At 39.4% G+C, this 17,003-nt stretch overlaps 2 protein-coding genes across 2 annotated transcripts in view; both read left to right on the forward strand.

Annotated features, from left to right (window-relative positions):
• The first annotated feature begins 1,848 nt into the window (after positions 1 to 1,848).
• Positions 1,849 to 5,189, forward strand: LOC117289585. Its single transcript, XM_033770780.1, has 4 exons — positions 1,849 to 2,248; positions 2,828 to 2,882; positions 3,503 to 3,784; positions 4,089 to 5,189. Exons 1-4 carry the CDS (start codon positions 1,913 to 1,915, stop codon positions 4,478 to 4,480), a joined length of 1,065 nt encoding a protein of 354 aa, XP_033626671.1. The 5' UTR covers positions 1,849 to 1,912; the 3' UTR covers positions 4,481 to 5,189.
• A 2,518-nt stretch (positions 5,190 to 7,707) lies between these two features.
• The window catches only part of LOC117289116 (myosin heavy chain, striated muscle-like), a 56,313-nt gene continuing 47,017 nt past the window's right edge, over positions 7,708 to 17,003 (forward strand). Inside the window, exons 1-2 of the mRNA XM_033770087.1 lie at positions 7,708 to 8,070; positions 9,833 to 9,967. Of these exons, the coding sequence (XP_033625978.1) occupies positions 7,924 to 8,070; positions 9,833 to 9,967 (282 nt within the window). The 5' untranslated portion in view covers positions 7,708 to 7,923. The remainder of the gene's footprint in view (positions 8,071 to 9,832; positions 9,968 to 17,003) is intronic.

A 17,003-nucleotide genomic window follows, 5' to 3' on the forward strand; every position in this document is an offset into this window, starting at 1 on the left:
CCCTCTAGTCACTGCACCGCCCGAGTTTCTGAAAACCAATTTTTCAAGATTCTCGAAGCTAATGACGATGAAATAGTTTAGCTCATACCAATTAGTAAACACAAAGGAAACTGTATTTATTCATCATTAATATTGATATTGTCGAAAACTAACGCCTTAGCATTTAATTAGTTTGAGCATTGAGTCAGATAAAAGCCTTGAAAAGCTATTGTGTCCATTTTATCCTTACAAAAAAATATTCGAGAGCCGATTATTGTTCCCAATGGGAGGTTGTACTTTTATACAAACATTACCGAAAGGGTAAAAAATTGTGCATAAATATTAAGCTATCTTTTAAAAATTGAACTACGATTCCAGTTGTTTACTGCAAGAATCTTGAAAAATTGGTTTTCAGAAACTCGGGCGGTGCAAGGACTAGAGGGTTAATTGAATTTACTGGGATTTATATAACAACACAACATTTGCACCGGCTCTTTTCAGAGCCAACACTCCCACAAAAGATGTTTACACATATCCCCAAAAGTTTGCTATGTATACAAAATAATAACAAAAAGAACTGAGGAGAAACTGTCAATATATTGATGGTTTCTCTTCAGTTATTATGTAATTATTTTGCATTCTCTCCTTGGAAAAAGCCAATAGTAAACCGTTTTTGAAACAATTATTTAAACACTGTTTTATCAAAACGTGACACTTTTTGGCTGCAGGTGATTAAAATTGCTTCTTACTAGTTGCATGAGTTAGGATCACTCCTTGAGAAAGGCACTGAAAAACCGTGTCCGAAACAATTATTTCAAAACGGCTTCCTTAAAACGTGACATGTTTGGCTGCATAGGCTAAAAATTGCTCCTTCTTCTTGAAAACAGTGACAAAATTGTGTGTTTTTCACACGAGCATTTCTCTTATTGAACAGCGAAAATGTCAAGAGAAAATGTATGGGCATTGGGTTATTAATTTGCCTGCTTTCCTGACTCTGTCATACTCATCGTGCTCGATTGCTCCCAAAAAATAATAATGGATATTTAATTACAAACCGGGCCAAAGACAGGCGCTGTAAGCATGGTTCTGGTCCAAGAGCGACAATGCGGTTAAATTGGGCGAAAGTTTTGACCTTAACTAATGAACAACGCAATAATATAACACAAAATAATTGGTGTTCTCTTACCTACTGTTCGACCTTAAACACAATCGCACGGTGGCTGACTTTTTTTTATCGTTAAATTTAAAGACGTTGGAAACTATTGGTAATTACTAAAAAATAGTTATTAGCATAAAAAACTAACTTGGAAACGTGCAGTGGAGAGCTGTTGATGGTATAAAACATTGTGAGAAACGGCTCCTGCTGAAGTAACTAATAATAATAATAAACTACAGCATTTATAAGGCGCACTTTACTGAAAAAGAGGAACATTCAAAGGCGCCGGTCAAGTTTTGTCAAGATGTTGGAAAGCAAGCAAGAACAAGTGTGTTTTGAGTTTCTACTGGAAGAGAGTGATGTTGTGTATGTCTGAGGTATTCCGGAAGTGAGTTCCAGAGTCTAGGTGCTATGTTGGAGTAAGCCAGGCGAGTTCGAGGAACATGGAGCGCATTGCTGATAGATCTTAGACCTGGTCTAGTTGATCCATGTAACGTAGTTTTTGAGAAAGAAATTATCGCAAAGTTGTTTTTGTGGATGGTTAATAAAAGACAAGGTTTTACGTTGAAATCTCTCAAAGCGAGATGTTTATACCTTTAAGTATGTAAGCCACCACGCCCCCGTTTTCTTGATGGCTGTCAGCGTTCCATACTGACCTCGTATAGCGAGGAGTGCACGCTCAAGTGGCTCGGTTTGTTGACTGTTGGCAGACTCCTGTGCCATGTCTTCATCTAACATTATTACCTTTTGTTAAGTAATTACAGCAAACAAACTGCAATGGCAGGTTGCTGTTTGAGTCTCGTTTTACTGTTTACTCTTGTGATAGTATCAGTTTCAAATGGCACTTTTGATGGGTTGGTAAAGCATACCATTGAGTCCACACCGTTTTGGTGTGTCGTTGTTGATTTCGTCTTAACCGGAAATGTCTACAAGAACGAAACATTCCCGAGACAGAAGATCTGCAAAAGGGCATGTCACACCGACCCGAAATGTATCTCTATAAATTTCCAACTGAGAGGAGGGCAGTGTGAGTTTAGCAGCGCTAACCACGCTAACAGCTCTGGTGGATTGAGTGGAAAGAGTGGGTGGATCTACATTTACAATTCACGCAGGGTAAGTCAAAGTGTTAAAACATTTTGAGTTAATCGGATAGATTAACTTTCAACTCAAGAACATCATTGTCATTTAAAGACGCAGGCTAGTGCTGTCGTCATGACGAAACTAAACATTCGCGCGCCACGACAAGTCACCAGTCCAGGGGATGCACCCAACTAAATCAACGCCCATACTAGCAAACAGTGCAATGCTGAATATAAACAATAACAAATACTTAGAATTCTCACAACTTTTAACTGTAGGAGGAATTTATTTACATTGACTCTTGATGGGTCATTCCCGCTCCAAATAAGAACACCATCGAAGAATCTCAGCGCATGACGGGCTTAAGGCCGAGTTATAGTCGGTCGCGCGATGGTCGGGCGTCGGAAATCTGGACGCGCGATCATAAAAAGACACGGTTTTTAGGCCTCAGTCTTAGGATTGCGCGCAAGATTTCCGTCGCGCGACCATCGCGCGACCGACTATAAACCGGCCTTTAATCTTTTATCAACTGAATGAAAGAGCTTTATACATGCAGCTGTATAGTGTAGTTTCCCCATAACAATTACCGTTACTCTTGTTTTTCATTTACAGGAACAAACATGCGCCGCAGTTGGTACAGAAAAGATGCACGGCTATAAAGACAGAGGTATGTTTTTATTACATCTTTTAATTGTGCGAAGAAATGATCACCTGATAATTACACTCCTTAAAGACAGTGGACACTATTGGTAATTGTCAAAGACTAGTATCACAGTTGGAGTTTCTCAACATTATGCATATCATAACAAACCTGTGAAAATTTGAGCTCAATTGGTCGTCGAAGTTGGGAGATAATAATGAAAGAAAAAAACACCCTTGCTTTCACATGCTTGACTTCGAGACCTCAAATTCCAAATCTGAGGTATCGAAATCAAATTCGTGGAAAAGTACTTCTTTCTTGAAAACTACATTACTTTAGAGGGAGCCGTTTCTCACAATGTTTTATACTGTCAACCTCTCCCCATTACTTGTTACCTAGTAAAGTTTTATCCTAAAAATTATTTTGAGTAATTATACCACTAAGCACAAAAAGGAACACAAAAAAACGATCAGTGTTCCAAAAACACATTGTGTTTCTCAGCAATACTCCAAAAGCAGCAAAGTGCCCTCGCCAATAATGTCCACTGTCTTTAAATCCCGACGCACAATACCATTAACGAACTCGGGACACTTTTACCAGACAATAAATGAAATTGTTTTACAATTCAGATTTCACTCTTGTGACAGATCGAAATTGGCCCTCTGGTGTTTACGGTTTACCAACGCCTACAAGTGGTTGCCCAACTGGAGTCATCTGGGAAACTGGTTCCCGTTATCAAGACACGGAAGACACATATCCGAATAACTACTGGTACCCATCCACTGGTATTCATCTCCTTGGACCGTATGAGGAGAACGACATGACACAGAACTTCTGCATGAAGACATGTGATCATACGGACGAGGCTGAGGGTGACTGGCCGCAGGGGAGATACTGTGTGTTCAAGTACGGACCAAGCTGTCCAAAAAGTAAGGCTTGATTTCCTAAAGAACAACGGATCAAACACTGAATCAATCTTTGTATTGTTTTGTCTGTGCGTCGAAAGTTTCATGTTTTACTACACAGAGAAGACAATAAAAGGTTGAATGCTGAAAAGTCCCCTTTTTCTGCAAGGCTGCCTCTGAATAACCCTTCCGTGTTCCAAAATCGTCTTCCTCCATTTCATGCTTTTAGTCTGACCAATACCACTGTTTATTAAAAACCTGTGTATTAGTACACATTTTGTATTGAGAAAAGTAATAGAAAATAATGCTATTGTTACCCTTGTGACAGTGATGTCGTCTGGTTTCATCTTTTGGGATGACGAAGACAGCAACAACCACAATGACAAGCAAGGCACCGTACCATCAGGAGTGTACGACCAGGATACCCGTATCGACTACTGCTGCATGACCGATGGTGACGTATCCCAGCCGATCAGCTTGCCTACTCAGAATCCTTTCTACCTGTTCCCGTATAACTCGGAGCAGTGCCAGGCCGTCCAATGCATGACTGCGACTCAGGAGTATTTTCGTTGGGACGAGCAAGACAGTCCAACAAGTATTCCAGTCAAATCTGGAGGATCCCATCCGTACCTCACAGCGAGATCTTCGTATGTGTCGCCAAGAGACAACATTGTACACTACTGTTACTATCAAGCCACCGAATCCTTGATTTGCAAATAATGAATTTCCCCATGTTAGTTGGGATTTGTTGGACTGATATTCCTTGTATTTATTTGGGTGGTTTTAATTCCGTACGCGAAAATATTATTTCATTTCAAATCATATCTGCATTCACAACAGTTCCGTCGTATGGTTTATTTGTAGTATGCGCACTATTTTGGCATTGTAAGATATTTTGTAGAGGAAGACTTTTTTTGCAAAGAATCTCGTAAGCGTTTTATTTAACTTAAAGCATTTCATTTCTGAGTTACCTATATGATTTGTATGTTGTAGACGTTTGGAATCTAATTAACAGCAGACGTTCTGAGTAACTAAATATTGATCAGTCGGTAATTATAAAATCAGTTATATATTGAACCAGTGCACATTACTAACAACACCTGGCAAGTCTGCTTCCACCAATAAGCGTCATTAGGGTTACAATATTCAGACTGGATGTCTGTTGAATTGGTCAGGAGATAACTTCAGTTGCTGTTATATAACATCATTTGACCCAATTTGAAAAACACGTGTTTGTAGAGTACTCGTCTGGTGGAGTGTTGTTTTAATGATAGTGAAATGTGTTTTGTAACATTATGGGTGTCGCACGCGTGCACCATAATAATTATGCAAACAATCACGTGCCAAGCTATTTATCATTTGACCATTAGCCCACGGTTACTTTTGAATAATCAATCAATCAAATCAATCAATCAGATTATTCCCCAAATCAACAAAAACTGTTTAGAGAGGCACATGTTATTGGGAACATCAACATTTCCCCCAGGTAGACTTGGTTTCAAGTCTGTAATCGTAGTTTTTAGTCGTCCTGATATAACCACAGCCTATGTGGGTTGTGAATAAACCTCTGTTATCATAATGCGGGATTCTGCGTAGCTTGAACATCTGACGTCACACTTCGAGGATTGTCATTCAGCATTCCACTATGGGTGCGTTCGTTTAGCTTCCCTGGGTCGACCTCGGTGTGCTCATCCAAGTGGCGTATTTTATTTTTTCTAGGACGAACGTGGGCACTGATAATTACCTCGCGTTCGTCCTGGAAAAGTCGCCTATTTTTTCAGGACGAACGTGTGCCTATATTTACCCACGTTCCACCTGGAATAAATATGCATCATCACGTGACCCTTCTGGTGGTGACGTCAGTGCACCTCGGGTCAGTCCCCAAGTGCCCCGCTTGTGGATAGGGTCACTTGGGGGCTGACCCGAAGTACACTGACGTCACCACCAGAACGGTCACGTGATAATGCGGGTTTTTTTTCCCAGGTGGAACGTGGGTAAATATCTGCACACGTTCGTCCTTAAAAAAAAAATAGGCGACTTTTCCAGGACGAACGTGGGGTAATTATCAGTGCCCACATTCGTCCTGGAAAAAAAAATACGCTACTTTGATGAGCACACCGGGGTCGACCCAGGGAAGCTAATCGAACGCACCCATAGAGATACGCAGTCAAATTCTACTCCAACATACTTGGCCACAGACGTACGTGGACACAGCGTGCAGATGCCCGAAAGAATTGGCCGTCCGAGATGACCTCAGACCAATCAAAACAAACCCAGCTACGGTAGCTTTTAGTCACTGCATTTATCCAATGGTATAATTGTATCCAATGGAATCACTGGATCTGAGTAGCAGATGCCAATTGTCTCTATCCTTGCGGATAAAGACAGGGGGGCCCAATCTAGATTCTGCGTGGCTGATGCATAGAATAAACCGCAGTCTCAGACTTGAATTCAAGTCTATCCCCAAGGTTGTGTTAACCCCCCCCCCAATTACACAACATTAGCAGAAAGTCCATTCTACAAAAAAAAAATACTTTGCGTTTTGACGAGAACAGCATTTAGATTTGCCTGTTTTACATTGAAGTACATTGCGCTGACGGAGCCTAAATGACTACTTTTATATTTTTTCACAATGGGGCAACTCATTTTGTGTGACATAAAGTAAATAATTAATTGGTTTTCATATCAGGCATGCTCGTCGTTTACGCATTGGTTTGTACATGCACAAATTTACCTCATTCGCTAAGGAGTGGTGTTTTTCACTTTTTTACATTTAGGAGAGGAAGGTTCTGACGTAATTTTGCTTCTGGCCTTTTTTTTTTGTCCAGGGTGCTGAGTCTTTATCGGCTATTTCGTGAGTTTCGTCCGTTAGAGACGGCTCTACCAACGGTATGCAACACTCAGAGTTTTTAGATTAAGTTTGTTTCAACGTCCAGCCCTTTTTGTTGGCTGTCGATTTGTTGATTTTCCTCCACGCCCAAGGGCGGGTGTTGGTAAAAGTCGGAGGTCGGAGGTAGCCGGAGGTAGCCGGAGGTAGCCGGAGGTTGCGTTAATTGCGTGATATTTAATTTAGAAATATTACTTACACACTCAGAGTGAAGTTTGGAAGACTCTTATGCAGTTTACGGGGATTGTAATTCAATTCTGTACCCATTGGGAGGGGGAAAACAGCCCCACGGTACGAACCGACTGGTCTGGCCCAAGGGCAGATTTAAATTGTCTGGAATTTGTTTTAAATCTTTGGCCAGTCAAATAATGTGATTTTTTCCATTGACACTTGTACACTGATTCCGATCTGATCCTAAATTCTACGTTTCTCTTTATTAAAGTAATGAAATAGAATTAGCTGTTGCAAACAACTTACCAACCAAATGGACCGAGAGTATAAATGCAAAAAATAGTTAAAGGCCTGACGTTTCGACCCTAGCAGAGTCTTTCTCGAAGGCTAAATTCAAGTGTAACAAAAGATTAACTTGCTTGTTGCATGCCCTTCATTCCCTTGGCTCTTGTGCTTGTTGTAAACAAAAATATTTCTCTTTTGTATTGTTTTTTTTTCCCCCAACACTGGGCCGCCTGCTTCAATTTGTATTGTGAAAGTCATAAATAAAACCACAAAATAAACTCTTCTCCGGCGCCCTTCAACCAGTTTTAAAACCCTATAATTAATTCGGGAAAACTGGAATCAATTGCCTTGCTATAACACTTCTTTTTTAACATTGATTAATTTAAGTGATGAACTCTTCGTTGCACACGAGAGAGGCACTGCTGGTTCAAAAATTACCAAATAGGCCAAGTCCAAGGAGAACACGGCCGGGCGGTGGGTGCGATGGTGGCTGTGGTGGTGGCTGCGGTGGTGGCTGCAAAGGCAAGACAAACTTTTCTGACCGTGCAGTTGGAAGGGCGCCACCAACTGACGACAGGAATTGTGAGTGGGTTATGAATGCAAGTTCAAGCCGTGGTGCACTCTGCGATGCTGCAACGTTATTTAGGACATGTTTGTTGACAAAGATATGAACAATTCAACCGCCGCAGTGCTTTCTGCATGACTGCAAGCGCTTGTAAACAATTCCTCCATCGAATATTATACATTGTTTGTACTTGTTACAAAATGGTGTGACTTATATGCAGTAAACCCGAGTACATCCAGAGCAGAGATCAGGAAGATGTCTCAAAACACGTACGGTGTAACAGGAGAAGATCAAAGCGACCAGAATGCACGGCTCACCAACAAGCACATTAAAACTTTAAGCTTTCTGCAGGATGTTGCCAGGGAAAACAAAGAGTTAAGAGCTCGCCTTGACCAATTGGAGGTACATGCATTGAACGAGACCGTGTGATTAGGTTATTAGAAAAGGGGTCTTGAAAAATGGTGTTGAAAAAGGGTACGGCAGCTCGTCTTTACTTTAGTATTTTGTTTTCTTGATTGTTGTTGCTATGCTATGCTAAGCTAAGCTAAGGAAGAAGGAAGGTTCTGCAGACTGAGACTGCAGTGTCATTGTCAATGTCATTGTCCAGCTGTCAGTCAGACTCGGACTATAATCATCAGTCATTGTTGAATGAAATCAAACTGATATTTATTGATACTTATAAGTTAATAATATAAGTTATATATATTGATAATATAAGTTATAATATATGGGATAACTAACTTTCTGTATGGCGCCACCACCTTTTCACTAATTTTTACAAAAAGGGATATCTCATTTAGGTAAATAAGATAACTAGGCCTATAATTATTTCATATCGAATGAAAAAAGTGTTAGCGCCATACGGAAACTTTTCCGTTATATAAGTATCATTGTAATCGTCACGAAGAAATAAAAAAATCTAGCCCTATCAAAATTGACACGTAATCAAAACGGTTGGAGCCATCACTACTTATTTGGAGCCAACTGATTAAACCTACAGAACACGCAAGTTTTTGAAAATTATACCCGCACCAAACATCGCAAGTCCTTGAACAGCGTTCAATATGCAGCCTGATATACGTGTAATTTGTTGCAGTATTTAACACGACAATCAAGCAATCTGAATTTGAGGATTAAGAGTTGGATGATTGATGGGATTGACTTAATGCGGGAGTTGCTGGGATTTCTTTTCATTCCCCCTTCAAATGGATGCCTCAGTTGTATCCCATCCCTGGGGTCAGATCAGGGGGTGACCTAGACCCAGTAACTGGGGCAGTTTTCCTTAAAGAAAATGTGTGATTTGTCTCTGGTCCTACTACATGATTAAAGAAATGAAAACAAATTAAAAGGGAGTACAGCGCCCCAGTCACTGGGTCTAGGGATACCCAGGCCTTGAACTTGGCTCTCTGAGGGGCGCGGCAGTTTCTGCAAATTTTAAGGGCCACTTTTAAGGGGCACTATGAGGGGATTGTATAGCCCTATGATGCATTTAAAGGAACATTACAGAATTGGTTTCTGTTAACAAAACAGTTGCTGGCAATGTAAGCACTTTATGTAATCCACCATATACATAAACTGACAAACCCGTAGAAGTTTGAGATTGATCCGCCATCTAGGTCACGAGAAAATAGTGAAAAAACAATTACAAATTTTGCATTGCATCAATGCCAAAATAAAAATGAATAAAACGCACAATGAGCGATAAACTCCAAATGCGAAGTTAGATTATTTATTTCTCAGCAAATGTGACATTTCATACATAAATATTTCAAGGGATGTTTTCAACTACATGTATCATCGTCATTAGACCGTTTAAGTTGGATGTAAATGATCTGTGTTCTTCACGATTTTTGTTTCTTACCAATTCTGTAACGTTCCTTTAAAATGACGTCATTTAAGTAGGGCTCCCTCACCTAGAGGTCAGAAGGAGTTTGCTCATATTGGCCAATCCTGTGAACTGTGTTACTATAGTGTGTTTCCATCGTCTCTTCATCAGTTTATTCTTAGAGTGGCTTGATGGCATCATTGCATGGGCTGTTGGAACTTTGCAAAGGGCACCACAGCAAAATATTGGTCTATTAAAATACGAATAGAATAGAATATAATATAATTAAAGATGATACGTGTAAATTCAAACTCTTATATAATTTCCTTTAATTTGCAGGAGGAGTTGAGTCAGTGTGGAGAGCTGCATGCACTCGGTAACGATGCTAAGGAACGAATCAAGAAACTGCAGCAAGATTTCAACAGACGTCTGGATACCAACAATAGGACACTGACACAGAAACACAAAGATGAGGTAAGGGACATCAGTGATAAAACATTGCTTTCTATAAAAGCTATGTGTCATGTTTTTTTTTTGCAAGTCGCCAGACACACAAGGCCTGAAGGCCACTTCAAGGTGTGGGCTACAATTGTTTTTTTCCCAGAGGCCATTGCCACCTACTCCTAGGGCTGAAACAGGGTCACCCCTTTTCCCTACCATACGGATGTAGGCATGGGTATCATCAATCCGAAGCCTGGCCGGTAGAGCAGAAAGCACTACCTCCCCAATTTTACGTAGTAAGTGTCACGACCGGGATTCGAACCCACACTCTGCTGATCAAACACCAGAGCTTGAATCCGATGCTCTTAACCACTCGGCCATGGCATGTTGTTTCTGATTGAGGTTCTACATTTTTTTTTCTTTTGGTAATTGTCAAAGACCAGTCGTCTCACTTGGTGCATCTCAACAGATGCCTAAAATAACAAACAAATTGGTCGTCAAAGTTGTGAGATATGAATGAAATAAAAAACACCCTTGTCACACGAATTGTGTGCTATGTTTTGTACTATCAAACTCTCCCCATTACGAAGTAAGGTTTTATGCTAATAATTGTTTTGAGTAGTTACTAATAGTGTCCACTGCCTTTAATAATTTGTTTTGTCAGTGAAGCTCAGTTTCAGAAGCTGACTCGTAGACATTTTAAACAAATTTTGTATTTTTTCCCCCCTTTTTTTACTTCCCCAATTTGATTTCATGAGTATTTTCTGCTTACAAAATGGTAGATTTGACACAAATAATTGTTTTCGGTCGACTACTTACGGTCGACAATAATTATCCAGTGCAACAGTCGTAGTTGCAATGTTCACAAAAACGCAACGTACAATGTAGATCGATTTCCCTCACATGCACGGATAGGGCGAGCCTGTGTCACATATCAAACTACACGCCCGTTCATCTGACGTCACGATTTCACAAGGAACCAGTCTAACACTCCATTGAACAACAGAGGGCGCTGTTGCCGGCAATGCCCATATATGGTATCGCTTGTTTATTGACCGGACGAAAAACATGGTGAATGAAATGACTCTTGGAAATTGTTTTTGATGGAATTTTCTAAAATAAAGATGCAAAAAAATGTATTAATACCTTGCTTGTTTGACAACTAGATCTTTCATGAAATGTTTATGCAGTTTTGGGCATTCTTTGACACCTGAAAAAAAAAATATATATAAAAAAAAAAAATCCTGACCGACCTACCCAAGCATAAAATCGGGTGAAAGGGCAATCCAACATATATTTTGTTTGTTTAGGGCCTCACTTAAGTGTATTTTTGTATGGTTCTGTTTCTGAAGCATAGTCAGACCATTGGAAAGCCGTTATGTAACGGTCGTTCATCAACCCATGCCCAGTCAAACAGACAACATCCCAAAGAGAGATAAGGGCCTCATGACAGTGCAGTATGACCCAGGAAGGCAAAATCTAACCTGCTTGTACTAGAGAAGATGATGAAGAAAAACTAAATCTTAGATGGGGAGGAAAAATCAAACAGAAAATTCTTATCAGGTTGGGACTGGAAACCCCCTAGTACTGTACGTGTTGGGAAAACAAACACAAACAAACAAGATTGAAAACCAGTGCATTGCTAAAAATGCAAGTCCCAGTTCGTGATTCATAACGGGGTCACAGATTAAAAAAATATATATATATAAAAAAATATAAAAAAATGGCAACTTAGTAATCATCATTATAATTTTAAAAAAAAATTTATTTAAAGAATCTTATTATCCCAGAGAAAATCATGAGAAAATTTAAGAAAAAAAAAATTCTGGTTGTCTGTGAACTGAATTGCCCGAGGGAAGTGTTACTTGGCCCTTTAAGAATGTATTGGATCATTAAGGGAACTTGAGACGGATCAACAAAATGTAAATACTTCCTTTTTGTATCAAGGCTAGAAACCGCTGTGTATCCATGAAGGAAGGACATTTCCTTCCTCTATGGTGTATCAAGGAATTATAAACATGCAGCCATTATTGAGAGGTTCTGAGACCACTGGATGTGAAGTGAGCCCTCTGTTGTCCACCAAGAGAGAGAAATGTGTACTTAGTAAGCCATAGCCTGAACATCTGACGTCACACTTCGAGGCTCGTGAATAATGCCAGAGACCGGCCTCCAGCTTGCGTGTATCTTCACCTTTCACTTATATTCATTTCACATAGAGATACGCACAACTTCTACACCAACATTACATGCACAATATGCATGCACTGTACACACAAACATGTACATGGACACAGCATGCACGCTTTCCATATCTGTGTTTTGGTTGGTCGTCTGAGGTGACCTTGGACCAATCAAAACAAACCCAGATACGGTAGCTTGCAGTCTATGCATTCCAATGATATCATTGTATCCAATGGAATCACTGGATCTGAGTAGCATGTACCTGTCTTCATCCTTGCGGATACAGACAGGGGCCCAGTTTAACTGAGGCACTGAAATAAGCTTGATCTTCTGTAAATAGTGCCTTAGTGAATTGGTAAGGGGTAGGGAAGGAGTATTCATGGGGGGGGGGCATTTGTATGGGGTGTGTAAAGTCAAGGCAAAAGGTTAACTTCAAGGTAGCATTATCATTTCTTTTTTACTTAGCCAGCAGGAAATCTTTGTATGTTATGAGAATTAAGGGCCTATTCAGAAAAAGGGTGGGGATGGTGGATAATTATTTATGACACTTCCCATTTTCATGTTTATAGTTTTACTTTGGAAATTTGTCTTTTAAGTTGTGAAGTTTTAGTTTTTCCAACCAAATTTTTCACCATCGCGTAAAGTAATGTATCCCTCACTGTGATTGCCTTAAATGATGGGTGCTTTCTTAGCAGGGAATTAGGGATCTTTAACCATGGACAAACCGTGGGTGCCTTAAAGGTTGGAGGACTAAAATTTCATGTTGCCCTTGTCTTTGCCTTGGTGCCCCTTTAAAAGTTGCCGTAGTTTTTGAAAAATATTTTCCAATGGAACCGCCCTCTGCAAAATGAAAAGGCCCTCTCAAAGATGAAAATTCCAGGCCTGCTCTTGAATGTTTGCAAAACATGAGCCTGTCAAATTGTGACAGCAATTATTTTTAACTATTCTGAGACATCAGCTTGCGTTACCATTGACTTATATTTTGTACAGTGTACATGTACAGTGTAAATGACCCATAACAATCAAGCACTGCACGGGCCAGGGGAGAAATTGACACACTTAAAAAAAAGACATTTGTAGATCGATGGATCAAAAGTTTGGTAATGCAGAAAGGGGACATAGAAAAAGCCTTAAAAAATAAGAGTTGGTTGGCCTACTTATCGAGCAAACGACTGTGTTTATCAACAACGGAACCCTTTCATCGAATGTATTGGTGAGGTCAAACAATAGAAACATGCGGGTGTGTAGACGCACCACGCGCATCTCGCATCCAGTGAATATGTGCTAGTCAGTGAGGACGCACTGTTTGAGCTTGGAGGGTGAAGTCATAACAGTTAACAGTTCAGTTACGTCAACACGTAGACTTTCTCTTTTACAGTTCCTTATTTACACCAAAACAAGTGAAAACTAAAACGAAAAGTCTGAAGAGGGGGGGAGGGTGGAATGTTCGCACGACCATTATTGATGAAACAACAGATTAAAACAAAAAAATACTTATAAATGTAATTCTTTAAAGTAATCTCACCAAAATCTCAATATTTATAAATCAATTATTTAGTGTTTTGTCAGTGAAGAACAAAAAGTACCTGAGTTTGCCAGATCTGCAAAGAGTTACTAAATAAAGTAGTTATATAATGGGCAATCGTTTTGTTTTTTTGTTTTTTTTTTTAACAAAAAGTGTTCCCATGCTCTTGGCTATGCTCGTACGTGTAGGCATTACAAACTTTATCAATTAGTGTAAGCCAACTTGTTCGTATTATGTTTTTACATGACTTTGACAGTACTCGTAATACATGATGCCATGCATTTTTGTTCCCTATATTTTTAGTTGAAAGAGAAATGGCATGCATTCTCCCTGGAGAATTGTACACCGTTTTACAAACTGCACAACATTTTACATGAAAATGTGCAAATTAGGTACTCAATTCATCCGAATAATTTTGAAGTAAAAACCAGTGTTTTGCCATGTGGTGTTTACCCATCTAAACTTGAAAAAGTAGTGATGTGTTAGATAAATATGTCCCAACACTGAATAAATTTCTCTTAAATTATTCAATGTAATTTGAGAATTAGGCCACTAGAGCTAATATAATTACGCCTGTGTAATTCACCCTCTACAAGCAGTGTGTGTGTAGCTTAGATCCCTTCGTTGCCTTTAATATAGAGTACGTTGACTGGTGAAATTGGGTGATTCACCAAAACACTTACAAGCACAGCTGAAAAGTCAATACCACCTAGCATTGGCCTGCTGATTGCAGCCGATGGAGTCCCAATGAGGGGGGAAAATGGACATTGTACATCTCGACTGAAGGGTGCTCCAATCGGAGGGTCCGCGGGAGGGAGATCGGCGAGAAGATAGAAGGAGAACTTGAAAGGAAGAAGACAAAAATATTCAAGTCAATCATGAGATGTTTTTTTGTTTTTTTTTTGCATTTTGTTGACTCTGCAGTAATTGACAAGTGTTGACTCTGCCATTTCCTGTGCGTTCGTCTCTTGTTTGATTTCTGATTGGAGTGTAGTATGAGACGATTGGGTTCGGGTTTTGTGGGGGGGGGGGGGGTCGGCTCGAATGGGTGGGGCAAGGGTGGTCGGGAAAATGGAGACCCACCAAAGTCTAGTGCAGAACACCAGGTATCATGCCCAGTGATGAGCGTCAGTTTGAATCCTATAATTAGCAGTAGGTACAGCAATAACAACTACATGAACATCATAATTGACAAAAACATACTGTTAGTTAAAAAGTCAAATCCCTGTCTTGAGAAGCTTCTGTGTATTTCCTGACCGTTTTTGCAGGACTCATAGTATCAACATCGAGGTACAGTGTACCTGAATGTTATCCAAATAGAGTCTTTATGCCGATGGCAATTATTACATCTCTTAAGGGTTGAGACGATTCATCGGGGAACGGTTTTTAACAATGTACAATCCACTTCCAAAATGCCTTAAATGTTAAACCAACAGCTTAAAAATAACAAACATATAATACAAATTGGAATATTTTTTTTCTCAGAAGCACCAATATGCAAATTTTAATATTTTTTTAAATAAACCTACATGACTTTTTGTGAAGAAAAATTAATAAAAAGTTATTGATGAAAGTTATTAACTTTTAATTATTTGTTTGATCGACCTCAATTTGCGCGTATCACCCCACAATACTTGCATATCGGCGTGATATGCTAGAAAACTGTGTTGCTTTATTCTACTACAAAAGTACTGTCGCTTGGAAACAGTACAGAAGCAATGCTTCACACTTGTTTCTTTGTTGAAATCATAAAAGAATTTGTTATAGTCAATCATGCTCTTAACAAAAAAAAAATTATATAGATGCATACTTTCTGTAAACCTATACTTATATCTCCTAAAAACTATATCTTCCTGAAAATACAAATCTAAAAAAAAATACAGACATTGAGGACGTCAATAAGAAATAAGTTGTTTGTTGAGTTGAATTGAAAAAAAGGAGAAAAGTTTACCACCCCCTCGCTGAAAGTTTCTTGCACAAAGCCCACGCCGTGATTGCAAACAAGCACTAGCCACACGAAAGTTGCCTACTACCCAAACCAAATGATTTCAAGTCCTGCAGCAAAAAACAAAAAGTCAATGTCTGTGCTCCTAGCTATACTCTCCAGAACAAGAGTAAGATGAAGAAGAAGAAGAAGAAGAAGAAGAAGAAGGCGAAAACAGAACGGAGAAGAAGATATCCTTAAATTCAAAACATCTCTCCCTCCCTTTCCCATCCACAATTTGCGCAGACTGTGTGCACAGTTGAAAGGGCGATATTTACACTGATGCTATACCCAGCAAGTGAGTAATTAAGTCAGGCCCATATTGACTCTATGCGAGGAATGTGTGTTAATTGACAGGCCGTGGTGACATGCACAAGAGCTTGTCCTCGGATGCCCTTAGATGTGTCAGTGCACTCACTGACCCAGCTTCTACTCTTTTTTCCCCCCCTCTCCCTTCTTTCCTCCAGCTCGCTGAATATTTTATTATTTTTATAGCTCGCTGAATATTTTATTATTTTTATACTGATTTTTAACGAGGTCCCAAAAGCCAGGCCTTGTTGTGGGATCAGTCACTGTAACATTTTGACTTAAAAAGTTGGAATCGTATTACAGCAAGGAATACTCTGGTGTAATACTCTCGTTTGAAATGAATTTTTTCGTGATTCTAGGTTTTGTTTGAAATTGTCTTGCCGATGTCTTTATTAATTATTTATGTTGTAATGGAAGTATTAACAGGCTTTCATAGCCAATTGCTGTTGAATTCGGTGAATAATTCATTTGCTTTTTTTTACCCGTCTTGTTGAGGTTTATGTTACTACTGCTTGTCCACACATCGGACATTATAAGATTTGACAGGTTTTCTTGGAGTCTATGTCGAGGATGATGTACTATTTAACACCTAGGTCCCAAGAATTTTGTTATAAATTATTGGAACCCACACAAAAAATGTCTGCATAAAAATTGTCTGAAAATATGATTGGTCGCAAGAATGTAAAAGCAGGCACCAACGTATGATAGCATACTTTTGCATGATATCTGAAATTTACAATTAGAAATAGTTATGTTTATTAATTTGTTATACATCAGGCCTAGAATTTCATCTTAGATAGGGCAGGACCGTTTTGCATAAATGCAAAGGGCACTTCTGTTTAAAATCTTGAAGTCAATGGGAAACTTTTGAAGGGGCACGAAGGCCAAGACCAGGGGCAACAGAGGCCATGGCGTCTGTTGCCCACATGTAGTTCCAAGCATGATAAATCCACCTAAAAAGAGAGACCTCACAGGTGAAAAAAATATCAAGATTGTTTTGTTTCTAACTTTTTCCTCAAAGCTATGAAGTGCCTTTGAAACTACACGTTTATGTGAAATGCAGACTCTCT

This window comes from Asterias rubens, chromosome 4, assembly GCF_902459465.1.
Source record: "Asterias rubens chromosome 4, eAstRub1.3, whole genome shotgun sequence".
Lineage (NCBI taxonomy): Eukaryota > Metazoa > Echinodermata > Asteroidea > Forcipulatida > Asteriidae > Asterias > Asterias rubens.

What these genes read in the sequence shown, in the direction of transcription:
- LOC117289585 (XM_033770780.1), top strand. Translation starts at nt 1,913, where the DNA reads ATGGCAGGTTGCTGTTTGAGTCTCGTTTTACTGTTTACTCTTGTGATA. An exon ending in ACATTTACAATTCACGCAGG is followed by an intron (nt 2,249 to 2,827) that starts GTAAGTCAAAGT and finishes TTTCATTTACAG; the next exon opens with GAACAAACATGCGCCGCAGT. An exon ending in GCACGGCTATAAAGACAGAG is followed by an intron (nt 2,883 to 3,502) that starts GTATGTTTTTAT and finishes CTCTTGTGACAG; the next exon opens with ATCGAAATTGGCCCTCTGGT.